Raw genomic sequence first — 26856 nt, forward strand, 5'->3', positions numbered from 1 at the left:
AAATTATGACGTAACACTTGTAACAGAGTGAATTATGATGCAATCTTATGACTTTGTATATGTCTGTAAATACGAGTTAATCCATAGTGATAGATGCTCTTTTTTTACATTAAAAATACATTTGAGCTACATTTAAGGTTGAATTTGGACTTTAACTGCTCTCTGAAAATCTATAAAGTCTAGATTACTAGGAAATGTATAAAAACGGGTTGCCTTGTGAATATTGCATCATGAACAAGAATATGTTTATATTTACATGCATATTCTACAGTGTCTGTTCTTATTGAGCACATGTTATATATCATCAGTTAAAACACTGAATTAGAACACCATTACTTTAAATTCACATATTTACTGAAAAGACTTCTCAGATTTTCTGTATGAATGAATGCTACATAAATATCCAACATTGGATACATAGGGCAGATCTCAGGTTTTTTATTTATTTATGTAATATTTGTATAAAATTATAAAATCCCATTTGTTGTTGATGTTGATTTTGATTTGTAAATGATGTAATGAGATGTTTATGCCACATTATGGAGCACGTTAATTTACCTCAACAATGCACGTATACATGTATGTAATATTTTTGGCCACTAGATGGAGCCATGAAGGCAGAAGTTCTTTTCACAAACCAGAAAACACTGCCTCAATCTAATTATAGACTGCTCGAATTCCACTCCTCTTTTAGAACATACGTTCAGTAAAAAAAAAACTGAGCTGTAATACCCATAATCCTTTATGTTCTTTACATTTGTAAGGACCAATAATGGAGGAGCTCTAAATCTTGCTCTCAAAGATCTACAGCTAGCTGGTTCACACTGAGGTTAGTCAAACAAGTATCCTATGGAGTGGCAATGTAGCATTTATTAAAAACTATTTAAGTACTGATTTTTTAAGTACTGTGCTTTAAAAGTAAAGTACTTTAAATGCTTTTTGCATTATACCCACCTGATAACTGTAAGACCACTAGAAAGTGAGCAGCAATAGAGCTTAGGCGTTTTAAGCGTCTCCTCTTTTTTTGTAACTGGGAGAGGGTGGATGAGTGGGTGGAGGTTGAGGTGGAGGTGGAGGAGGAGCAGGAAGACGCAGAAGACAGTTTTGGCATCGTGGTGAGAATGGAGGAAATGGACACCATGGTAAACATCTCATGGTGAACAGGCAAATTAGCACATCAAGGTGTTTGTGGGGGGAAAGGAAGCGTAGATCACTGTGTAGAGCACTCTACACAGAAGCACTGTCTATATCATATTAGTATAAATTATTAAATTAAATACATTTCCAATAGTGATGAAAATCACCAACAATTACTTAAATACACATTTTCTATGATGAGGTTATTTTCTAATTCTGTATAATAAATCTGAAAATATTTTAAAATTACATATCGTATATTTAATATATTACAAGAGTTAAAATTATTAAAGGTGCCTGGAAAATATTTTAGTACAGTAAAGGGTTTTCAGAATGTATGAAGTCGAACCAAAAACATTATCGTGCGTTTTAAAATACAATTTCTAAAAGGTTTCTTAATGTTATCGTTTCAGACATATTTATTTGTCACTGAACACATATGCAGAGAGAGAGAGAGAGAGAGAGAGAGAGAGAGAGAGAGAGAGGGAGAAACGCCCACTGCTTCGACCCTAGTGTTTGACAGCCCTAGTGGGAGGAGCTACAGAAAAAGGGCTGGCAGAATACAACGTGCTCTCTGTATACATAGTGGAACGTGCCGGAGTCAGTTAACTACAGGCAGTGACTCGAGGAGCTGACATTTACCAGAGGCTTCTCTGCGGCTGACATTCATTTCACCTGGTGTGGGAGCCGAGAATTAAAGACAGCAAAAGGGATTCTGACATGCACTTTCAGAAATGTAAGTAAGAAGACTTTTCTTTTTGTTATTGGCAAAATGTTTACGAAAGTAATGAGGAATATAAGACGGCTTTATTATCTCGGAATACGGTATAAAAGCTGTCACTACTACAGTACTAACTGCTACTAGTTACTAATACAGGCTACTTATACGTAACCTACTAACATTAACTTTTTATGGGTAAATAATGAATAAATGTGTATTTAAAAAAAATGCCGACCCAATGACAGCTTTTGTACTGTAGTGTGTGTGTGTGTGTGTGTGTGTGTGTGTGTGTGTGTGTTAGACAAGAGACGGGTCAGCCTACATTAGGACCTCAGTGATAAATTGACATATCCCATGCGTTCAATAAGTAGTCTTGGCTAATTCAACTAAATACACAATGGCTATTAAATACAATAGTTAAGCTGTAAACAACATTAGAAAAACTACCTTTGTCTTTCGCTGTTTACATGTTTTTTGGTTTTTTTCATGACGTCAGTTCAGTAATGTATGACCGCTTAAAAATAGACTTAACTCATTTGAATAAAGGATCCCCCAACAACAGAGTAGCCTGTAAGGCACTGACTTCATGTTTTTTACAGCTATGTGGACAAACCCCTTGATAAATTACTCCTCCCCGATGGACTTTCATTTCCCGTTTTTACTGGGTGTGGGTCTTATTTTACAGAGAAAAGCTTGTGAAAACGTTAGCCTGAAGAAAATCTATCAGTCTACTTCACAGCGCGCATTTTTAATACCGGTAGCCTAAATGTCATGTGCAATACGCCAAGCGTCTAGGAATGAAGTACAACATCGGTTTTTTTATTTTCACGAGTGAATATGCTCGCTGTGTCTGTAGTCAGAGAGAGCCACGAGAGCCACGAGAGCCACGGAATCCCCGCGTTACACCCACGCGCGTGACTCACCGGCCAGGGATTTCCGTCTTTGAAATTACAAGACACGGGTGCGAGGGTATCCCAGCCGCTAATGCCCACTCTTTCGGACATTTTCGGCATGAAAATCAATCTTGTGTAAACTAGTGTCATGTGACCTTTAAACGTGTTGCGAGTGATAAGCACCGTTAAAGAATACGACCGGGTTATCGGGTGTTGTTGTAGCAGACTGTGTGTATATTATATATATCTACATATGTTATATATATATATATATATATATATATATATATATATATATATATATATATATATATATATATATATATATATATATATATATATAGACTGCTTTCCTTGTGGGTCCAATAGATGTACACTGGACATTACTTCAGAAGAGTAATGGTCATGTACAACAATTACAGATACGGTCTCTCCTACCCAATGTAAATAAATCAAAAAAATTTAAATTGAGACTTTTTGGTATACCTTTCCGAATTTGTGTATCATTTTAACCATTGTTTTTAAGAAATATATATAACTTTTGCCAGTTATGCATGTCCATTGTATATGAACACAGTGCTGAGCAGTAGCCCGTCTTTTCTCTTAACGTTTTTAATAGCAGCCAGAGAAGTGGAGTAATTCAAATAAACTGGAATGGAGAACAAACAAGAGAGATAAGGAAAGGAATGATCCTCTGAAGGTTATGCCCAGTGGAATTTCCATCTTCCTCTTTTGAATCCCCTTCGCCATAAGAATTACTTAATGTTTTGCTGAAACCAGACACTTTTCTTGTAAAGAGATACCTTACAGAATGAAACACAAGTAGTTCTTCTGTCCGAGCTATAAATAGATAAATCAACCAAAACACTATTATTGTATTTAGCACTATCGTCAGACCAGAGAGGTGCATGATAAAATCTGGACATACCCGTAAAAGATAAGAAAATAACTTCAAAGTGTTTCTCTCACACTGCAGTGTTTGTAAGAAATATATTTCCTGAACCAGTAAATTCTGTAAATCTCGAAATATTAGATGAAATATTGCAGTTCCAGGCCGTAACCATGTTTTTAGGGGTGTGCACTCTTGACCAAAAAGAAATGTAATTATTATTACAATTATTTTGATATTTTCAGGGATTTTTATCTGTAACGATAATTACATTACATTTCATGTGTTATTATGCTGATATAAGGATATATGACTCCTAAAGTTTGGGATATTCTTCATATTCAATGATAGAAATAAATCCTTTTCAACGAGTTTTATATTTACTTTTATGAATTCATTAAAGTGTCCATTGTCTTTAAATACTGATATTTAAAAATATTTAAACAAAACATACTTTAAATGTAAAATTAAAACCGCCAGTAGGTGGCAGTAAGTCTCTGTAAATAAGTGAGTTTTTGCCATTGAACCGAATCAAAAAACGGATGATTCATTCAGGAACGAAACAGAGACGCAAAATAACGCTATTGAATTGACTTGTTGTCAACACCACCCCGCAATTGTTACTTTAATAAACGCAATTTTAACAATACGTTATTTTTTCTCAGCAACGACGTGTTTTGAAGTAACTAAATTTACAGCTGTACTGTTTGCAGGGACAGAAAAACCGAGCAGACGATTAACGCGCATATATCCTCCCTCTCTCTCAAAATGGGCATAACGTTATTTGACAACAAAGTCGGGTATTTGCTTCACTGAATACAACTCTCGGCCATTAACATTTCCATTGTCATAAAACGATCTGCAACTTTCATCTTAACCTCGCTCTCTTTCAGCGATAACCTGGCAATTAGCGTTCAGCGTTACAACGGTAAACCCCGCCTCCTTCGATTTGATTGGCCGGATCAGTTGTTTTGACATTGATGAGCGCCAATAGCTCGCAGACGCCGAAAATGTTACTTTTAACGCCTTTTCGTTGCTATCAAGAGCGCCGCGTAATAGAGCGTAATAAAATGCTGAACACCGGTGGGGACTTTTGGCCATTACTAATTATCGAGGGGGACTTGACAAAGTCTGTGGTGGTTGCGGGCCTGCTGCAGTTTAGCTATGATCTACGGAAGCTGATTTCAGCTCATTGCCGCCACTCAACAAAATGCTAGACAGGCATCAAATCTGACTCTGAATCAGCATCTGAGCTCGTGTTTGTTCACCTCCGATGGGCCCCTGCGAGGGACATACGTCACCGATGCAGGAAGAAGATGTGGTTTGCCGCGAAGAGCGTAACGGAGGAAAGGAAATAGTTACAGAGAGCGTGCTGTGAGAACCGTCTCCATAGACGCAGAGGACAGGTAGACGTAACCTCACCACCTCTTTTCCAGATGGAATACCTTCCTCACGGGTGAGAGGATGAGCGTTATGCTCCTTCGGTGGAAATTTGGCTCTTATCTCACGTTTGGGGTCAAGATTTTGAAGAAACTTTCCTTCCTTCTGCTCTAGAACACGTAACTGATGCCCACTGGAAACCTCCGATATTTGCATTCTTGTCGTTTTCAGTTTCTTTTGGTGACTAACACGAAGAAAACACATTTTAAGTCATACCAGCACCTGTTATTAAAAACGGCCCTGGGGAAATCACGTTACTGGAGAAACCGATCAGATTTCTGAATGTGATTATCGTTGTAAATCAAATGGTTTTAACAGAAAGGTCAGACCTGCAGATCCTGCTAAAATAAATATTTAGTACAATTTAGTTTCATTAATAAAGTAATAAATATTATGTTATATTATTTTATAATTACATTGCGCATATATATATATATATATATATATATATATATATATATATATATATATATAGTGTAGTTTTTAAGTTACACCATTATATTTATATTATTTTTATAATTATAGTTACATTTTATATATATGTGTGTGTGTGTGTATATATATATATATATATATTTTTTTTTAGATATTCATGAAGTACATAACTATCCTAAATGCTAATATTGAAAATACTAATAAAGCAATAACAGAAACCATTTACACAAAAAACTAAATTTTGTAGACTACATTTATTTGAATAATACTGTAAAAAAAAGGATATTATGAAATAATATTATCTATAATAACAGCTTCCTATGTTAATATAATTTAAAATGTAATTTTTTTCATAATCATAATGCCAGTGTTCAGCATCACATGATCCTTCAGAAATCATTCTCATATGCTAATTTCGTGCTCATTTCTTATTAATATCAGAGTTGGAAACGGTTGTGCAGCTTAATATACTTGTTGAAACCATGATACATTTTTCAGCATGAAATAAAACTAATTGACTCTTTTGTTGATTTTGATAGCTTTCATTCTTCGGATAAAAGCGTCTGCTAAATGACTAAATGTAAATAGAAATCTATATGTGCTTTCACATTTCATCTACTTGCTTTTGAATGGCGTAGGCGATATGTATTATACAGTTCAACAGCATTTAAACAACAGAAATATAAGAGCGGTTCATTCCTGTTTCCTCAGCACCGAAGGAAAAGGCGTGTTACCCTCTGCCCACGGTGAAGAAACTCCTGGAGCAGAAGAGAAAGAGAGAGACCTCCTCAGCCCCTCCATCCTGCTCTGCAGCATCTTACACTGCTGGTGGCGCTGCATCTGTCCCAGTAAGTCAAACTGTTACATTTCCAAGCACGAGTGTCTTAAGGCTGGTACGAACGACTTTAATCATCCTCCGAAATTTTTCCAACAGGTGTTGGCATCAGGACAATCTCCCACTGCCGGTGAGTCTGACCGTCTTTGCTAAATGAGAGTCTTGCTTATGAAACGAGACTCCGGTCGCATTTAGCTCTTCTTTTACATCTAGAAAGCTCTTCTTTTGCAGGAGCCGGTGCGAGCTACACAGACATGGGAGCAGTCAGATATGACCGATGGGAAGTTCCCAGCATTCATCAGGTGCATTCCTCGCTGCAGCACTGCTGCTCATTCCCGTTCATGCCTAGTTCTTCCGCCGCGCAAAACTTTAACCAGACTGGACAGACGCTTGTCACTGGCTACAGCACTCAGCAGATACAAGACTGCCAGGATGCCCAGACAACACAGCAATATGTAAGAGCTCTATAAATCTCACAGGCAGCGTGATTACAGAAGGCTTACAAAATTGAAGGTTTGTCCGTATTATGAATGGGGGGAAAAAAATCGGTCTGTTCTCTGTTCTCGCAGTCTATAACAGAGTGCCCTGTGACTGCAGTAGGGACTGATATGACTGGGACTGTCCCCATTCAGACCTCTGGCTTGTGCTGGCCCTCTGAGTCCAGAGCAGAGGATCACACAAGCCCATACCCTCTCCAAGAGTTCAGGCCCCAGATGGATATGGTGAAGCTGCAGGAGGCCAGGGTCTACCTGCAAACCATGGATTACAGTAGGACCACCTGGCAGGATGATGACGGGGACACGTAAGTCAGAAGATCTTCTGAATATTGTTCACGGTGTTCGGGGGCAGTAAGATTGTTTGAAGTTTAAAGTAGATTTAAAAATCTACTATGCCGTCCAAGGCCTCAAAAATGCAGCGATGTTTTTATGATGATGATTTGAATACATAAAATTTTTTTTTATTTATTACTGTGATGCAACGTTGAATTTTCGAACTTCCAGTCTTCAGTGTCACATTATTGTTCAGAAATCGTCTAATACGCTGATGTGGTTTCAGAACGATAAATATATATAGTTTAATATAACAGCCTTTTTTGGGAAATAAAAGGAATATGTAACATTGCAAAAGTCTGTCACTTTTGAACAGCTCAAATGATTGTTTAAATATTTGTTTAAATAAAAAGCTTTTACATAAACCATTTATGTCTTTATCAGGAAAGTGGGTGAGGAAGTTTATTAGTATGATTACGAGTAAAATTAAGTAGTTCAGCATAAGCGTTTTATTTATTATTTTTAGAAAAAAGTGCTTGAAAATGTGGTCAAGGGTTGTGCGACATGGCCCATGCCCAAAAACTCAATAATATTTCATTTTTTAAATTAATGTATGTACACTCATTTTTTTATTATTTAAGATAATTACCTTTTACTTCATTACACCTCTTGAAAGTTTTAGAACATTTACATTTCAACTTTTTCCAAATAAAATAAATAAAAAGACAATTTTTTTTTATGTGATAGTCTTATATGTAACTGACCCAAAATTTGGAGTCTTATTTAGATACATTTGTTTTAAAACAGCCATAGTCTTACTGTATTTCTGTAAATCGTTCGATTAATGCATCAACAGATAACCATATTAGGTGTTTTACCTGAGGTGTTTCTTAACTAATGAAACCACAGTGTAAGCGTAAATCCTATGAAAAAGTTGTTACCTGCACTGTAAAAGAAAACTGAAACTCTGTTCTTACTCTGTATACTATGTTAGCATTCTACATATCTACACCGCAAAAGGCCTGAGGGAATATGCTTTTGCTGCTGCGGAGAAACTTAGTGAGCTGGGGAAACTGGACTCTAAAGAACACAAGGGCAAGGTGAATATCACAACAAAATACTAATAAAGATAACTGAAAATTGACCTTACTGACTATCTGTTCTCTTCGATTCCCAGACTGCTTTGCTGGTGGCTGTAACTGCCAATCAGCCAGATATAGTCCATGACCTTCTCTCTCTGGGTGCAGACATCAGTATCTGTGACGTCAACGGTCAAACAGCACTTCATCTGGCTGCCACATATGGTTTCCCTCGTGTCATGCAGGTGAGAGGCCGGCCGTTCGCAATCCACTCCAAATCCCCAAAAAAACATGCTGCTAAACTGCTGTGATTTAATAGGTTATTCTCAACGCTGGACTGCGAGTGGACCTGGAGGCTCGTAATTTTGAAGGTATAAACCTTTACATAGTGTTGCACAAGCATCACAGTAACAGTGACATCTGATAATATATTTCCTTTCTGCTGTATTTTCAGGTCTGACTCCTCTGCATTGCGCAGTGATCTCTCACTGTGCCACGATAAAGGCTTTAAATGCCTCCTCATCCTCAACGTGGCTAGCTGATGGCAGTCTACAGACTCAAGCAGAAGATAAACTGCTGTGCTTACGGCTTCTTATTAATGCTGAGGCTTCGGTTGTCAGTCAGGTACTACGTTTTATGGCCTTTCAATATTTAAGATTTTCAGTACAGTTTAATCCCAGTTATGATAAGTTATTGTGTTAATTATTATTAAAGTACCCCTTGGTGTATAGACAGATGGTGCAGGGACACTCATTAAATAATAATATTTTAAAATATTAATATTATTATAATGCCCATAATAACATCAATAGAGTGCCATATTAAAGTCAATAAAATAATGTTTATTGGTTTACACATACGTGAAGTTTAGGTTCTGTCTCTTATGCTCACCATTGCTGCACTATTTGATCAAAAATACAGTAAAATGAAATCTTGTGTAAGGTTTTAAATATTATTGGCAATTTAGTGGCACTGTCGATCAATTTTGACACGTTAGAAATCAAAATCTTACTGACAAATATTGTCGTTTCCAAATTATGGTAGCGATTTCAGTCATATAGGAAAAGAAACGATATATTTCCCAAATGTTCCTTTCTGACAGACAGACAAACAATTGATTTTGTCATTGTTCCATATAGAGCGGTTTCGTTTTGAGACTGCCGCAAAAGGAGGAAACCTCATTCATGCCACACTCGCTTTAATGTTGCTTCAGTTTCACTTTGTTGACAAGTATACCTTTGTCTTTTTCAGGAAATCAAAAGCAACAAGACAGTTCTTCACCTGGCAGTGAAGGAGGGGAATATCCATCTTGTGCGCTTCCTCCTCAGCCTCCAACTCTCCAATATGCAGGCGTTCATTAACATGAAAGTGAGACACATGATGACGATATTGCATTGCCTTTCATGTACATACGAAATCATGCCCAAGCAATATCACACTTGCCTCGTGCCGCAAGTAATTGCAGCTGTGGCGAAATCATTATTGTGGGTGTGAATAAGAAGTTATTGTTGAGTAACTTACATGTTAGAGGCAATAGCACAGTTTAGAATAGTTTTGAATAATGCTAAAGCTAATTTAATTTGCTGTGCATCTCTTTTCCGTATTCTAAAATCTGTTGATTTAATAATCAATGGTTGACTCAGCCGGTGTTTTTAAACTAACCGGTTGAGCGAATGTTTCAATCATGATTGAAAGATAGACATTTTTTCAGTTTGAATTGGTTTAGTGAACAACCTAATGATTCACTCGTGAACACTTGTTACATTCCAGAATGTGTCAGTGTTTCTGAATGTATTGGTTGAGTGAACACTTTCATAGGGCAGACCCTCATTTCATTCCCGAATGCATCAAAGTTTCACAGATTGAACAAGCCAGTCACTGACACATAAACTCGTTGTTTTTCTCTTAAAAAAATAATAGTGTTAAAAATTTTGATAATCTAATTAAACAAATCTATTTAAAGGTATGGCTCAGACAAAAAAGAAACATTTTGTCATCAATTACTCACCCTCGTGTCATTCCAAACTTGTAATCTTTAGAACACAAATTAAGATATTTTTGGATGAAATTCGAGAGTTTTCTGATCATGCTTAGACAGCAGGGGTAGAATACTTTTTTGTGCACAAAGAAAACAAAAAGAATGAATTTGCATCATGGTACTTTCTGAACCCACATCGAATACTGAGACGAAAGAGGAAAAAAAAATGGTTAATGAAGTTATTATTTTTGTTTTCTCATAGCTTTAGAGCATTACGCTTTTAACAATGTCCTTACAAGCTTTCTGGGTCTTCAGCGAGGTAGTTGTGTTGCTCTCTATGCAGGGTTCTGGGATTTCATCAAAAATATCATTTGTTTTTCCTGAAAATGTCAGGTCTGGAATGACATGAGGTTAAGTAATTAAAACAGTCTGTTAACTTTTTTTGTATTAAAAATGTAGAAAATTTATATCAGCAAGTACACCATGAGTCAGTTTTCCAAACCGTGTTTTTGGCTTGTTCTGAATCACTACCAGTTCGGGTAGGTACCGCTGCGAAGTAGCTCGGTATCTGCGTTATTCATCAAAGACATATACAGAGAGAAGTAGCTCCGGCTGCAATGTTCTCCTGCAAGAAGCACGCAGTTCTATTAACCTCTAGTGCGCCAAAAGGACAGAATTTTCCTGACTGTCATTCATTAAAACAGTCACTGGCCATTACATGCTGAAGAAACAGTCCCTGTACAGAGACATGGCTAATGTATAGAACTCATCTATAAATGTGTGCCTCCTCTCAGGCTCATGGACACACCGCCCTGCACATGGCTGCGGGGCTGCATGGAAACCCCTTTCAGGAGGAACTGATCCGACTGCTGCTGAGCTGTGGTGCTGATCCCAGCATCCGCAACCTGGAGAACGACCAGCCCGCTCATTTGCTGCAGAGCGGAGACAAAGGAGAGAGAGTGAGAGGTTTTCTTTATTAACAAGCAGTCTGCCTGCTGTGGGAATGTGCCATGCAAAAACATTCTCTTGTACAGTTTCTACCATTTTTTTTTAACAGCAGAGAAAGAAAAGATGGGGTTACACAGCAGCTGACACACCATTTTCCCTCTCTCTCTCTCTCTCAGCTCAAGCTCATCTTGAAGAAGAAAAGTGCCTCCTCTAGGCGGCGTTTTACATCCTTACAGGACCAAGAGTGACCAGGACTGATTTTTAGTCCCAGCGTATCCCTCATTCTCCAGTAGAGATGCAGTCAGTCATCTGGATCAATTAATAGCATCCACATGAAACATTAATCATAGGAGTGTAACGATACGTGAATCGTGTATAGTACGGTTCATGGTCATTTTCCAAAGTCAAAGCGATCACCCTTATTCCCTTGTTAGTGGGCACTTTGGAGTGAGCAGGGCACGTGCGTGAAAGTATTCAGTCGTTTAGTCACATGTTAGTCACATTATCTTCAACCGGGATGATCCTGTGACAATGAACCCAGCGCGGTATGCGTCAGCAGATTCTTTAAAAAAAATAAAATGTATGTTTATTTGCAACAGCTACACTAACACCAATAAAAAGACATTTATGACATGAAATTAGTGACATCTGCTGACGCACACCCGCTGTGTTGTCACAGGAACATCCCAGTTGAAGATAATGAGGAAATGACATCACTCCCTTTGACAAGCGCATTCCAGACGACTAAATAATGGCGCGCACGGGATCAGGATGATCGCTCTGATTTGGAAACGGCCATGAACCGTACGATATTTAATTCATCGCGATAGTTTTGCTAATCGTTCACCACCAAGACCTGAATGAAAAGTTAAGATTTAATATCAGAGAGCTTTAAAAAAAAATAATAATCCCCAAAAACATCATCTCTGGAGAAGAATGGGTTCATCTTCAGTATCCTTTCATGAGGATTTTCAAATATTGCATCATTTTTAGTATGACAATATATTTTTAGGATCTTTAATTGATTCTGCGCCATAAAGCTGCTTCCGCTCATTTTAGTTTGATCGTGAAAAGTGATTTCAATGAAACCGTCACGAGGACTGTCCGTACCAGTCGAGTTTCCACCTTCGAATCTAAACCACATTGGTTTGCTTTTTTAACTCACTGTATCAGTGGGATATTCTTCATTTGTTTTGTGATGTATTTATATAGCTTTTGGTTGGTATATGTTGCATATCATTGTCTGTGCTCATATTCATGTTACTTTCACTCAGGGTGAAGATCATATATTTATTTTATTGTTTGATATGAATGACATCAGTTCTCTATGTAATGCACTTTTCTCAGCAGCACACTTGATATCATAGTTGTCCTTACAGGAGATGTGTCATCCAGCCATGTATGTGAATGTGTTATTTTGATGAGTCACACTTGAGGGGGTGAAATGTCAGGGGGTTCTGAGGTAAGAAGGTAGTTTTGTCATCAAGACCTTCCAGAATCAAAATGTCAAAATCATTGATATGATTTAACAATGTTATTTCAGTGGAATAGTATGAAAGGAATGGTTTCTTTGTGTAGGGATAGTGCCCATCTTGTATCAAGATTTCAAATGTTGAGGATGTTGTTGTCGAGTGCTATGCATGATTCATCGGGTTCAAGTACCCAGAGTCCCTCTGGAAATTCAAATGAGGGAAAACACACGCTAATGTCACTTTCTCGTAAAAACAAAGAGAGGTCTGTGGATTTATGAGAATTACTTTGAAAGCAAAGTGCAAACTGCCTTCTAAGAAATCATTTATGTTTTAACAAATATCGCAAACACTCATTGAATCAAACCATCTGACAAAACTAAATCCTGCGAGTATAAAAAGTAGCATTAAAATGTGCTTGATCGTATGTACAATGTTTTTTTTTTATATATATATATATTGTCTATGAAGTGTCATCTTTAATGAGAATTGCGTTTATAATTATTCATGTATTTCTGCAAATCATTAATGTTTTATTAATGTGTTTGTGTACTTTGCATTATATGTCAACTGACCAAGCCAAATTAAATAAAGCTAAATAAGTAAAGGCCAAGAACAAACCTCTGTAACTCAGGATCTTTTATTGGGCCAAATGTCTTTGTTACATGACTAACATTTGGATGATTAATAAAAACACCTTTTTGTTGTAGTAACCATATTGAACTCTTCATTGTGACTGCTGTGGATGTTTAATCGTACTCGGTCAATTACTTCAATGCAGAAAAAGAATAAAAACATTCTTCAGTATAATGAAAGAAATGAATTAAGCATTCCTCCATGCTGATCAAACAGATGTGCAGTGGCTCATTATTCTATGAAATATATATGGATGCTTTCATATTAATAAATGAGGCATAAATACATTCAGTTGCCATTCAGTAGTATGCTTTTTAGTGACACTTGGTTTGGGGATTAAAGCATTACTTTCTAAAGTGCTTTGTTTATAGGGATACAGTAGTTCAATATTCATGCTGTTGCAAGGGACATAAGATCATGTAAAAATGCAAGGAAGACTTGCATCAGCCGCTCGTGAGGTTTGACTTAAACTGAGATGTAAAGTTGGCTTAGTAAACTAGTTACGAACTAGTTAGTTTTTATTTGACTGAACCGTTAGTTCTTAAGGCATGACTCCTACATTTTCTGAGCTCTCTTGTGATGTCTGACTGTACTGATCCAAATGACTGATTCGTAAACAGAAAAAAACGTGAATTTCAGTTTATCTTGTTATGACTGTCGTCAAATCTGTTCATGAAATTAAGTTACATTTCTACTTTCTGTGACAAAATAATTGGGAAACACTTTTAAAAGTATTACAGATATACCAACGTTTTAAAATAATAATAAAAAAAATACTACAGGACTAAAACAATTAGAAATTTGTCTTACATTTTGTTAAAAACAGCATTGCATGTACAGTACTTTCATGCTGGAGAGCTAATTTATGTTTATTCAAACAATGTTTTGTTTATTAAATTGTAAATGTGTGAAATACTCCATTTCAGTCTAAAGGATTTCAATCTGAAACGTGAGGTCTTCACTGTAATCCAATCAGTCTCCTAGTTCTCTAATCATTATTCCTGATCGCTCTGTGAATACTTTTTAGATCTAAGCCTCATATAACAATAGTAACAACGTTAAAAATATTCTTCATGCAGGTGAGTTGTCAGGTGAAATGCGTCGTGAATGGTGTCATTCGCGCCACAAAAGAACACAAAAGAGCATGTGTGCTACCGAGAGACCTAAAAATACAGCAACAGATCAGCATTTAAGCTGAGGTTACAAAAAGAGGTCAAGCAGGTTCGACTCTCCTCCACATTCCTGTAAGTAACTTTGTGCGCCTGAGCATTTCCTCTCGCCGAAATGGGCCGCCCTGTCGCACCGAGTGCTTCACACTGTCTGAGGTGGAACTAAAAAAATAAAAAGGTCAGATTTATGAAGCGTTCAATAAAAGGTTTAATTTAGTTGAATTCATGTTTGTGGTAGTGTACCTTCTGTCTTTGGTGGCTGAAGGCCTTCCACTGGACTGGATCTGTAGGGGGGGGGGAATCAAAAACACACAATTATCCCACTTGCTGGTCTATTTAAGCCAGGGGTGTCAAACTCGCTTGTGAAGGGCCACAGTTCTGCCAAGTAACACTCCTACCGTCGGTTTTCAAGTAATAGTCCAGGTGTGATTTTCTTGGAGTTGGAGCTAAAATCTCCAGAGCTGTGTCCCTCCAGGTCTGACAACCCTGGCACTTTAAAATATTCAGCAAGCATGCAGATCCGCATTAGTCAAATATAACTGGTGTTGCTCAAATTTAAGCGAAGACCTGACTTCACGATACCGTCAAATGAATCCGATCATCTCAGAATTACATGCTCAGCATTTTATCAGGCTACGTCTACATTGAAAACAGCATCCGCGCCACGCTTCTACAAGTTTCTCAACCACACTGAAAAAGGAAAATGGTAAATGATCTCATTGTGTATACACTTCTGAGAAGTATCGACTTCCTAAAGTTCTTCTTACGTAATAAATTTATCATGCTTTTCTTCTGGCCTGATTATTTTGTCAGTAAAATATTTCAACACTGGTGCTTTCAGGTCAATCACCAAATCTATCGGAGCAATATGCACCAACTGATTAAACATTATAATCATTTTAACATAACTCACTTTACAGACTACATTATAGCTTTTTCAGATTTATCCACTTGGGAGAGTGTCTTCAAAAACCAGAGATGCAAATGGAAAGCCAAAACCAAGAGGGTAGAAAGGATGCCTTTTCAAACGTATCCAGTGTAGAGGTAGCCTGCTCTTCATACACACTGCCTACAACCACTTTAGTTCTTGATTCAGTGAATGGTGTGAGAACAACAGATGTTCTGCTTTCTTTCATGAAACACTGAAGTAACTGGAGCTTTGGCAGTATAAACAACACAACAGGTGTCTTTTGCGTCGTGCAAGTAAAACATGCTGTTGTTTAAACTGATGGACAGCGATGTTGAGCTGAAAAAAGAAGCTCGGTCAGTTCAGAAACCAAAGACTTTAGAAACCAGGGGCTGCATTCAAAGAGTACAGGAGCTTTCCAGTGAACAGACACGGTGCCATCGATTCCATTCGACATCTTTTTTTCTTTCAGGTCGCTTCCTCGTCCTTTATTCGGACTCATTCCACATGCACAGTCAAGGCTGCACATTTTGCGTAAAAAAAACTCTTACTTGGATTTTGAGCATTTGAACTTGTTACCTGTCAGGGCAAAAAAACATTTAGAGATGGTGAAATATATAACCGAGAGGGGCTTTGAATGGACCACAAAAAGGGTCATTTCAAAAAAAGGGGAATTTTTTCAAATTGAGATTTATATGTCATCTAAAAGCTGAATAAACAGACTTCCCGTTGATGTATGTTTTGTGAGGATAGGACGATATATAATATAACTAGCCAAGATACAACTATTTGCAAATTCGGATAATGAGGGTGCAAATCGAAATATCGAGAAAATTGCCTTTAAAGCTGTCCAAATGATGTCCTTTGGCTATGAATATTATTCATCAAAAAAATGGTTTGATATATTTACTGTAGGAAACGTACTACATATCTTCCTGGAACGTGATCTTTACTTAATATCCTATTCATTTGGGCTTTTGCTATAAATATACCTGTTCTACTCAAGATTGGTTTTGTGATCCAGGGTCATGAGTTCAGCTAGTTTGTAAGAAATGCATTCAGTTAAATTGATCAAATTGTTCATACTGCAGAAGTGCTCAGACTCTGACGGTTTGGTGTATTGAGAGAACTGCAGTGAATGTATTCGTTACAACGACTGAAGTGAGACTGGACTGACTGTATAACGTCCCTCTTGATGCATCACGGCCAATACTTACTCAAAGCAATAAGAATCCCAGTTACAAACATAACCACAGCCAGGATGACACCAGTGGTCCTCAGCGTCTCGTAATCTGAGCACAGCAATCCAGAGCGGTCATATGCTGCTTTTTATTGCCTTTACATTTAATGTATTCGCATGCAGTATTCACATACTTACCGTAGTGAAAGGCACTCTGGTCCATGTACATGTATGACTCTGTAAATACATTTAAATTTTTTAAACGACTAAACCTGTGATTCACAGCGAAGACATAGGGCACAGGGGACAGGGGACAGGTTTCAGCACCATGGACAGATGCTGGTTTATTGCGTGTATAAATATAGTAATATTATCCTGGACAGTCACACTGTAATGAGCCCTCAAACAACGACGGACGTATTAGAGGAAATACTCTCAGACTGCAATCGTTTGAAATGGTAAATCACATAAGTAGCGATCTCAATTAGCTGTTGAGCGTGGACGAGGCAGAAGGGCGTTTTGCAAACTCCAGGGTTTTCACCGAAGAGCTTCAGTAATTCGGGTTATTGATTGGCTGCACGGCGAGGATGCAGCCTCAGCGAAAAGACGCTTGCATGCAGCAGTCACAAGCAAATGGCAGTGGACTTTCCTTCAGCAATAATCAATAAAGCTGTCCAAACACCCGATATTGAGAGATTTCTGCACGCATATATGAAAAAGTATTGTTGTTATCTGAGAATAACACGCAGGGTACAGCCGCACAACTTCTTGGTGTCCCATTAGATCCGGCTCTAGCGCAGTGATGCGGCTGTGTGTGAACTGCAAGCTTTGATAGCGGCTTAATACTCGGCGATTTCCAGCACTCCTGCGTTGATAGATCACTTTAAAATACTATATATTTGCTATCACGTCTCTACAAAGCTTTGTGACTTAGTCTTTGTTCTCAGGAACACAAAGTGAGACTTTGACAGAATGACAGTCGTTCTTTCTAACGTTTCATTTTGGGTTGAAACTATGTCTTTTGAAATAGGTGAACTATTCAAACCATACGCAGGCTATTATCTGCAGTATGCAAACAAATTTAGGAAACAGGCTTAATGAGACTGGAATCACAGAATATAGCAATAATTTATAGCCTATTAGTAATTCCTGTCGAATTACACTGTATTGGTATAACAGACTATTTCAGGACGAACAGTCAAAAGTCATTCAACAATTTAAAATTGATCATTAATTACACAACCATGCAACTAGTTTCAACTAAATCAAATAAATGCAATAAACAGACAAACCTGTTGAAGCTGCCATTTCTTCGGTATTTTAACGAGACAGGGTTTCCTTAATCTTGCTCTAAGCTGATATTCAGCACCGTGAATGAAGAGAGTCCGCCGCGGAGCACTGCGTCGATGCTGCGCCTCGGAAGTTACGCGCTTGCTCCCCCTAGCGGCGCCGGTGTGTCGGTGTTCCCGGCGGGGGAAGCTCCTGGACGCGGCGCTGGGTGGATAAAATTCACCCTGGCCAATGCGGTGGGGATCCCGAGCCAAACACCTCCCCAGTGGACGCATGCGACAGAGAACCCCACCCATGCAGCAACAGGACTGGGGTCTGATGGAGCAGGACGGGAAGTGGAAGGTGGACAACTTCAGAAAGCTCGAGCCTCGGGATGTTAAGTATTTGTACGCATTAAAAAAAACAAAAACATTTTTTATCAAATTCGACGTCGACATATGGATAGTTTATGGTCTATCTGCACTTTATGTGTCACTCTGCACTTATTTCGCGACTACATAGTTTATATATACAAGAGTTTATAATATGTATTATCATTATAATAATTTGCATTCTATTTTTTCTCTCTTGTTGACTAGCAGATACCTTATTTAAATAGCGCAGGCCACATGCCCGTAATATAATATAATTTACGTGTTTTCTAATGTAACTCTTCAGTTTTTTGTTCTTCAGACCTATATTTTATCGTTTTTCCTTTTTGAAAATCTTCCAATGACATTTTATCAAGCATTTGTAGTTGTAATATCGCTTTGAATCGCGAGACGGCGCCAATGATCTACTCCAACTTGTGGTCAAATAAAAAAAAAAAAGAGCGCGAAAGTGTCTGCCAAGACACGAAGGGGAATGCTGTGGACAACATTTATTGTTCAGTGATGTCTGACCACACCCTGACCGACCAGAATTAAATATTTCAGAGACCCTTGATATGATATTTTATATGAGTTTTTTATTACTTTTTTTTTTCAGAAGCTAGATACTACTGCAACATTAGTGACGCAACTGCAATATCAAACTGCTTGTACTATTAGGCCTACTACTAATAACAGGGTCAACTATTTATAACACAGACGAATATGAGAGACAGACCAGGGCAGATGCCAAGCACACATTATATAACGGTTACATTTTCTTGAGGACACTTAATAGACATTCCATGGAAATCGCTTTATTTTTCAACTACAGCGTTTGATTTGTTACTTCCGGGACATGACAAAACTGTATGGACAATTTACAAAATATATAAAATTTCCACTTACTACCACTAGCTACCGAGCACTTGCACATGCTACGCTACGCATTTCCTAAACTTCACAGAGAGCTTGAAAAGTACATGACAAAAAGTGGAGGAAAATCTCAAAAGGTATCAGCTGCGGAGTTAAATATTATGGCAGTAGTTCTAGCTGATAATCGACACTTGTTTAAACAATATTTTTTTAAAACTTCAAATTTTAAAAAGGAGCACTCATACTCTCATGTACCCAAGAGACAAAGACAAAATTGTTTAAAAAAAACTGTGAATACTAGAAGAACTAAATCCTCAGGTGACTTTCTTCTTCCAAACGGTTGAAGTTCTGATTAAGATTTCTCCTTAAGAAGCCATGCTTTCTGTCAATAAGAACCAAAAAAACAGAGATATACAGTCTTAACATGCAGAATACGTAACGCTTTAATATGAATTCAAAAGTACAGAAAGTGTCACCTTTTTCTCTGTTCCCTCAGCTCACTTTATTTTGCCCCTGCAATAAAAATACAGTAAATGTCCATTTCTTTTTAAAGGAATAGTTCACTAAAAACATGAAAATTAAGCGAAAATGTACTCACCCCTAAGTCACGGGGGGTTTTAAGATAATTATCATGGCTCTTCCAAGCTTGGTAATGCTGGTGGATAATGGCCGACTGGATGTCAGTTATTTACGTTATAATTTTAAAACTGGAAATATTTTTCTTACAAAAAAACCATAGATGTGCTTCAAAGCACATGTGATAAACACCCTTAGCTTAGTTTTAGGAGTACTTGGAGATGTATCCGATTTACAGAGCTTCAAAATAATGGCCACTATCCACCAGCATTACCAAGCTTGAAAGCCAGGACTGTTTGTTTTTTTAAAAACTCTGACTGTGTTTGTCTGAATAGTCATATAGACCTAGGAGGCCTTTTGGGTGAGTATTTTATGGCGTAATTTAAACTTTTGGTTGAACCATTCCTATAAGTGTCATGAATCAAAATAAAAAGGAAATAAAGAATGTACCTCTGGCTGCTTCTGCGTCAATACCCACTGGCCTGTGAAGCAGGAAAAAGACAACATGAAAGACACTTAAATGCACATTATATTGTTATATCTCGTTATTGATCTAGTTGGAATAGATGCAGTCAGGTTATAAAAGAATTGTGGCCACAAAGGATGAGTTGTCTATTGTCGATAATGTAGCATTGTATCAAGCCCAGATCACACAGAAATTGTCAAAGCAAGCAGATTTTTGTTGGTCAGCACAGCACATCTGTGGGACCAAACCAATCAAGGTTGCGAAATATGGATGGTGAAATTCTTGTTAAAAAACACTGGATTACGTAAAGCCGAAATAATTTCATGGAATGAAAATGCATTCGAGTTTTCTTTGCCACTTACTTTGACTTGTTCCCTTTGCAGCGGCATTTCCGACCTATTGGAAACAAGCCAGAATTATGAAATGATCAAAACTATAATATACAAGAGAACAGCAACACATGGTGTTTTAGAGATGTCCTATGTTGCTGTGAAATGAAGAAATTAGACACAGGTACTTAAAAACCAAACTACTCTCCTTAAAGACCCATGTTGTGATCCAACTCATGCTCTGTATAACAACAGGTCAGCAGGGTCTCTCGTTAGTAAATTATGTGGGCTGGTGGGGGTTTCTGAGCAAGAGTGTCAAAGGTTAGTTAGACTGGCTGCTTGTCTCTGCACTGGTGGATCACCATAAGTCATGGTATGGTGTTGGGTGTCGTAGAGAGGTTTAAACTTAGAGGTTATGAAAGACATGCTGGCCAGCAACCAGTCTACCCTCAGTAACCGATATTTGTTTATCTGCGTGAGTGGATACATTCTTAGATTAAAATATTCTATACATTCAATGGCAAGTACTATACAAAGGTTTAACGCTTTCTGAGAACAGGACAAAGTTTGACACTCACTGACAATAAGGAAGATCCCCATCAGGAAGAGGATCACAGCAAAGACCATGCCACCAATCCTCAGAGATTCATAATCTGGAAAGAGGATTCAGAAGAACATGAAAAAATGCAGTAATGCATGTTGTCATTTTATTAGAACGTTAACACATCATTAAAATGGGTAACGTTCCACAATAAGCTTAGAATGTATTTAAAACAAAATAAATGGTTGCATCTGTGGTAAAACAATACACAAATTACAGACTCGCATACGCAGAACAGCCCCTTTATAGCAGGTTAACATGGAATCTGTAGAACTGGAACTCGTTCACAAATTTCTGCACCCCAACCAATTGTTTAAAGTTTAAAGCCTAACCAATAGATAAGAGTCTAGCGCTACTGTAGTTTCACACGACAAATTTAAACCTAAAATCATTGTAAAGTTGACTAATTTTCTCTAAAATCAGCACAGACAACGTGTGAGGTTCTGCAGATTCCGTTTGGTCCTGCTTATGAATGTTAAGGCCAGCACAACATGCACAAATAATAATCTACTAAGCATAATGAAGACAGCATGGAACCACTAAACTGCCATGTGTACTTTGCTTTCTAAGCAGGGCTCCGAGTTGTACTTTTAATTGTAAACATGAAAGATTATATGTAATGAACAAACTGATTATATGTAATGAAACTTCATTTGCGAAATTCTGGGGTAATAGTCAAAAGCTAACTTGAGCGTTTTACAGAAGCTCAGTCCCGGGGTGAATATTTTCCATTTGTTTTGGAAAAACAGAAAGGGAAACGCAAATCTCTCTGACTTCCCAGATGTTTCCTGAGAAAGGTGATGCACTTTGGCCCTGAAAGCCCTTCTTAACACAACAACGCTCAGCACACTATGGGAAACATCGGAGTGCAGCTGTAACACTCACAATACTTTGAAAAACACAAATTCCTCCGAGTAATCACTATGTTTTGCATACTAGCATTTCCCCCTTTCAGCTTTATGAAGTCAACCAAGAGATTTCCTTAATCCATATAAGTATGTATACTGCCTAAGCAGCTATAGTCCATCTGTACTCACCATAATGAAATGGCTTGTCGTATTCTGGTGGGAGAAAAAAAAAGAAAAAAAAGAAAATATCTAGAGTCAAAACTCTGTGCAGTTGTTAAAAAAAAAAAAATACAAAAAACAAATACTGGGAGCAATCAAAATGTAAGAATTTAAGAAGACAAGATTTTAATGATAGACAATAAAATATATTCTCTACAAGTGTGCAAGCCATTTCTCAAATACAGAATGATATCGACAAATTGATACTGTATGGAATGTACCATAAGAGGATAAAAAGACTGGTGACTCCATAAACGTTTTTCACACCCACTGTAAACTAAAAGCTTTGTGTGAAGCATATGCTGTTTCAGTGCGTACAACATTAAACCTGGTCTAGCCTGGCTAAAAAAAACACTGTTAATAAGCTGATAAAACGTTCAGTTAATGTTAAAATAAAATTCATTCTAGACTAGAAGACACTTACCATGAATTTCGTCCGTTTGAGAAGCTGAGGGAGAGAAAAAGCATTACAATGTCAAACAATGTCAAGCTTATGCCAGTCAAACTAATACAGAAAGAGCATTATTAGATTCTAACGATAAGTGCTGAATTGAATCAACATAGAACTTCAACACAATTGAACATAAAACTGACACCTACGTATTGCAGTGTACTATAATGTTAAATATACACTATGGTTGCATACTACATTTCAACAGTAAATGTTTTAGACAGAGACACACGTACAGCCATAAAAACTCCAGAATAAGACAATATGTTCAAAAAGGTGCACAAGCATGGACGACACGAGGAAATGCTCACACTGTAGCAGTCAGATCAACTCAGAATACGTTTAAAAGATTGATATTACACAGAAGAGTTATTTTAGGAACCCATCTCGACATTAATTTTAACATTTTGACAAGTTCTTTTCAACGACTTCTTGTTAGTATTAAACAGACATTTGGCAGAAATGTTACTTTATGAATCACAAATGTATGCCACAAATCTATCAGCGGAACGATAACAGACCCACATGTTTTTAAAGAGTCTTTTCAGAGGATCTGCTCTCTCTGTAAACAAGAATGTTGAAGGCATCGCTCCAAATCTCCCATTAAACATTATGAATGGTCTGACTGTAAGACTTTGGTTATCCATAATGATCTCTCGCTCTCTCTCTCTCTCCCTCCATCCCTTTCAAAAACAATAGACAAAGCATTGATGCAAACACTAGAACATTCCCGTGTACAAAAACATTATTTAATGCTGCTCGTGAATGCGTTTATATGGGTAGTATTTACATGAGAGCACACTTAATTGGTGTTGGCGCGGCAACGCACACACGCTCAAAAAAAGTCTGAGAAAGCAGCGATTCTTCCAACAAAAAGTCCAACAAATTGGCTCGATTCATGCTACTGCAACTTGTTAAAGCGGACAAATCTCAAAAGAAAACTTTAAAGCAACAATACTTATAAATCCCAAGGTCAATAAAATAATTAAATGTATCATTCCGGCAAAACTGCCTCCTAATGGGAGTAGCAGAACTGCACGTACCCGGGGTTATTTACAACACGAGCTGCACTGGCACACTAGAAAAAGTTTCAAGCCTCGTGGTGTAAGAGTAGTGTTACTTCATCGGCTTTTCAGAAAAACCCTTCAGGGAAAGGTGCAATAGCACGGAGAAACGAGACACAGTGGAACCAAAAACACGCCAAACCAAAACAGCACAAAGTGCTCCAGTATTTCAAAAAAGCAGTCAAGTGCGACGCAGTCAGATTTTATTAAACAAAAACAAACAGAAAAAGCATTGGTACACATCAACGTCAGACAGAAGCACAGAAAACTTGAAATTCTGCTTTTTTTTTTTAAATCACTCACATAAAGTGTCTCTAACCCTCCACACACTTACCTGGCATTTCCCTGCCAAAAGCTGATCCTGCGTACATACACATATACCATTAATCTCTAAAGGAAAGTCACTTTTCAGTTTTTGACCTAATTACATTGTGGAGATGATTTCTACTTTATGTATTTAAAGAAAAAAGAATTCTCAGAGTATAGTTGAGAAGGTGGCAATAAAAAAGAAAAACATAAACAACAGCACTCACCCAAAGCTGGAGCGAAGTAGGACAAAAGCACTGCAGCAACGTAAAGTTCCATCTTGTCTGAAAACACAAGCGAGTGTGAGACACTGGGCTGTCTTCAATCCCTGAAAAATTCCACACACATACTTCAGTTCTTGTGGGAAGGTTTAGAAACCTGACGAATGAAGTCTCACTTCTCTTATATTACTAACAGGAGCACTTAACAGAACCCTTCGACTATGAATTAAAGAAGTCGTTGTGGGTCACTTTTTGACGGTCATCAACTGCTTCTTTTGTAAACAACTTCAGAGAGCATTTCTGCATTTATGAGCTGCACAAAAAGATCTCTTTCAATTCCCCAGCATGTTTCTCTCCCCCGTTGCTAAGAATGGCAAAAGGGCTCTATTTTTGGAGGACCACCTCAAAACGATGGGATAAGGAGCCCTAGGGACATGGCTGTTAGGGGGGTGGTATTTCAGATTAGATTTATTAAGCGATTTGCGGACGTGAGTGTTTTAGCTGTAGCTCTCAAACACATACCATATAACCAAATCTCAAAACACATTTCAACTTAGATACCACAGCGACTGATGATCTCTAAATGACATCAAAAACTCATTTATGTGCAAAAAAATACCACAGTAAAGTACAGTTGATGAATAGATGTGTCAGTACAGCATTTTCCACCAGATAAATAATGAAGAGGAGGAGTTGCATATGCTTTTTACAATTCTGGCACCAAGACACAGAAGCCCCCCTCCCCCTCATCTAACCCACTTCCGCGATATTTCCCTGAATTGCTCGGTGGCAGGAGCTTTCTCTTCGTTATCACAACTAATCTCATACTACAGTAAGCCGTCTTATGACCACGCAATTAAAAACGTGAAATGCTGTGCGCAAAACACCAAAACAACTCTCAAGGAGCTGTAACGCGATACGACGGTCACGTGCTCCAGCTGCCGATTTAATCAAGTCTGCGTGTTTTTTTTTTTTTGCAAATGTTAAACAAAGAAAGAGCAATCAACAAATAAAAATATGCATTCAAGCCCGCATGCATAAAAACAGTTCGGTTTGGTTTTGTTCTGTTTGCAAAGATCGACTGGAACAACAGATCACACTTGCAGAAACCATTTATAAAGAGCCATGTGTTAGTTATGCAAATAATATTACGTTAACATAAGTATGAGCTCATTCAACTTAAAAAAATATGTAAAAAAAAAAAAAAAAATGAAAAGCTCCTCAAAGTCTTACCAGCTCGATGCTGCTCAACACCAAAGAATCCGGTTTTAATGAAACCCTGGGGCAAACCAGAAGCAATCTCTCGACGACCCAGTATGTTATACAAAATTTCTATAGAATTGCTAGTGAAATGATGATTGAAAAGTCTTCTTATACGAGTATAAAAAGTGTTATTCCCTGCACCGTGAGCTGCACGCAGTCATAGTTGTGGACATGACACGTACATGTAAATATTTAGTGATGTTCGAACGCGCGCCTGTGTAGCGGGGCTAGACTCCTCCCCAGCTCAGACCTCTGACCCAGAAGGTGGAGGCAGCGAGGAATCGACCTTTAAAGGAATTTCGATGTGAACTACTCAGGGCGCAATCTCTCGAGGTTTGCCTCGGGCAACCTCAACTAACGCCTGTTTGATATAGCCTACGCGTTTTCGCGTGGCAGATGAGGTCTTATTTGTTGGGGCGTTTTCCCAACTCGAAAGGTCGCACGTCGTAATAAAGAGACATTTATTAGGACCTTTATGATTTGTAATGTATGCGAAACAACCTTTTTTTTTTGCAGGCGCAGGTATTTTTCAGAGATAACTTGCAGATGTAGCCCTATATGTGCAGGCTATATTTGTCGTTGAACCACCTTTAAAGACTAAATACGACGTGATTTGTAAAATAATAATAAAGTGATACATTTAGTAGTTCCTTTGTTTCGATCTTTGCGCAAAGCGCTCCCGCGAGCTACTGTTGTTATGGTTACCAGTTCGCCAACTACACCCGATTTTCATTCTCTAGCAGAAAATCCTCGTTCTGCCTTGTGGATTTAACTTTTGCGCGCTGCCCTTGCTACTGCATTATTTTAATGCTCATTCCTCCTGGAAGGACATCCCATATTTCAATATCCTTGTATATAAAGAAGGCAAACATACACATTTAGCGCTAAAGATCTCGAGCGGTAGACCTACTGATTTGAAGCCTGAAGACAAGATTGTTGTCTATTTACAAGCCTCTCAGATTCCTCAAATTCCACAGATAGCGTGTTTGCACAACACCCAGAAGCTCGCGCAAAAATAAAGGGAGTGCGTGAAACTCATCTTCGGGAGTACGGTCTCGTGCATTAATCTGCATTCGACTAGTATCGCGATGCTTTACGTTAGACTACTTATCTGTTTACTTTTTTAAATCACCGTATTTGTTTCGTAGCTCACTGCTGGTTGTGAAAAAAATTGAGAGACGAAAAAAGGACCAATGTTTATTTTCATACATGTGCAAAACCAGTCCGTTGCATTATACTGTGCTGCCCGAGGTGGCGCTATTTAACTAAAGCGGTTCTGTGGAAGAACACGGGTCAGAAAGGAATTAATGTACTACACATTTTCAACACTGAGGTGCAGCAAAACACCCTGTAGAATGTCTTCCCTTTTTACACCCTGAAATGCCTGCTTAAAAAAAATAAAATAAAAAAAAATCCAAATAACTACGCAGCTCCAGCCGAATGGATCTGCTTAGTTATTTGGATTTTTTTTTTTTTTTTTTAATATTTATAATTATTTACATATAAAATTATT

The 26856-nt window shown here is 37.8% G+C and overlaps 2 protein-coding genes across 19 annotated transcripts; one reads left to right on the forward strand and one right to left on the reverse strand.

Annotated features, from left to right (window-relative positions):
- The first annotated feature begins 1737 nt into the window (after window positions 1–1737).
- LOC122360429 (NF-kappa-B inhibitor delta) lies at window positions 1738–13080 on the forward strand. Of its 2 annotated transcripts, none has more exons than XM_043261018.1 (12): window positions 1738–1873; window positions 6227–6363; window positions 6450–6480; window positions 6582–6805; window positions 6920–7152; window positions 8115–8220; window positions 8298–8444; window positions 8519–8570; window positions 8654–8823; window positions 9451–9567; window positions 10972–11136; window positions 11302–13080. In XM_043261018.1, the coding sequence occupies exons 1-12, from the start codon at window positions 1858–1860 to the stop codon at window positions 11371–11373; spliced, it is 1470 nt and encodes a 489-aa protein (XP_043116953.1). In that variant the 5' UTR covers window positions 1738–1857; the 3' UTR covers window positions 11374–13080. The 2 variants fall into 2 exon arrangements, with proteins under 2 accessions (XP_043116953.1, XP_043116952.1); XM_043261017.1 differs by lacking the exon at window positions 1738–1873 and adding an exon at window positions 4733–5096 and having other exon boundaries at window positions 6568–6805.
- A 138-nt stretch (window positions 13081–13218) lies between these two features.
- On the reverse strand, window positions 13219–25618 carry fxyd6l (FXYD domain containing ion transport regulator 6 like). 17 transcript variants are annotated; one of them, XM_043261022.1, is made up of 10 exons: window positions 25314–25612; window positions 24087–24143; window positions 23888–23914; window positions 22463–22486; window positions 22009–22032; window positions 20949–21023; window positions 20404–20437; window positions 20026–20057; window positions 19476–19512; window positions 18703–19381 (listed from the first exon to the last, which is right to left on the reverse strand). In XM_043261022.1, the coding sequence occupies exons 2-9, from the start codon at window positions 24136–24138 to the stop codon at window positions 19502–19504; spliced, it is 279 nt and encodes a 92-aa protein (XP_043116957.1). In that variant the 5' UTR covers window positions 24139–24143; window positions 25314–25612; the 3' UTR covers window positions 18703–19381; window positions 19476–19501. The 17 variants fall into 17 exon arrangements, with proteins under 17 accessions (XP_043116954.1, XP_043116972.1, XP_043116957.1 ...); XM_043261020.1 differs by having other exon boundaries at window positions 24087–24187; window positions 25314–25610; XM_043261024.1 differs by lacking the exon at window positions 25314–25612 and adding an exon at window positions 24210–24458.
- Between the last annotated feature and the right edge of the window lie 1238 nt (window positions 25619–26856).

The sequence above is a fragment of the Puntigrus tetrazona genome, chromosome 16, assembly GCF_018831695.1.
Source record: "Puntigrus tetrazona isolate hp1 chromosome 16, ASM1883169v1, whole genome shotgun sequence".
NCBI lineage: Eukaryota > Metazoa > Chordata > Actinopteri > Cypriniformes > Cyprinidae > Puntigrus > Puntigrus tetrazona.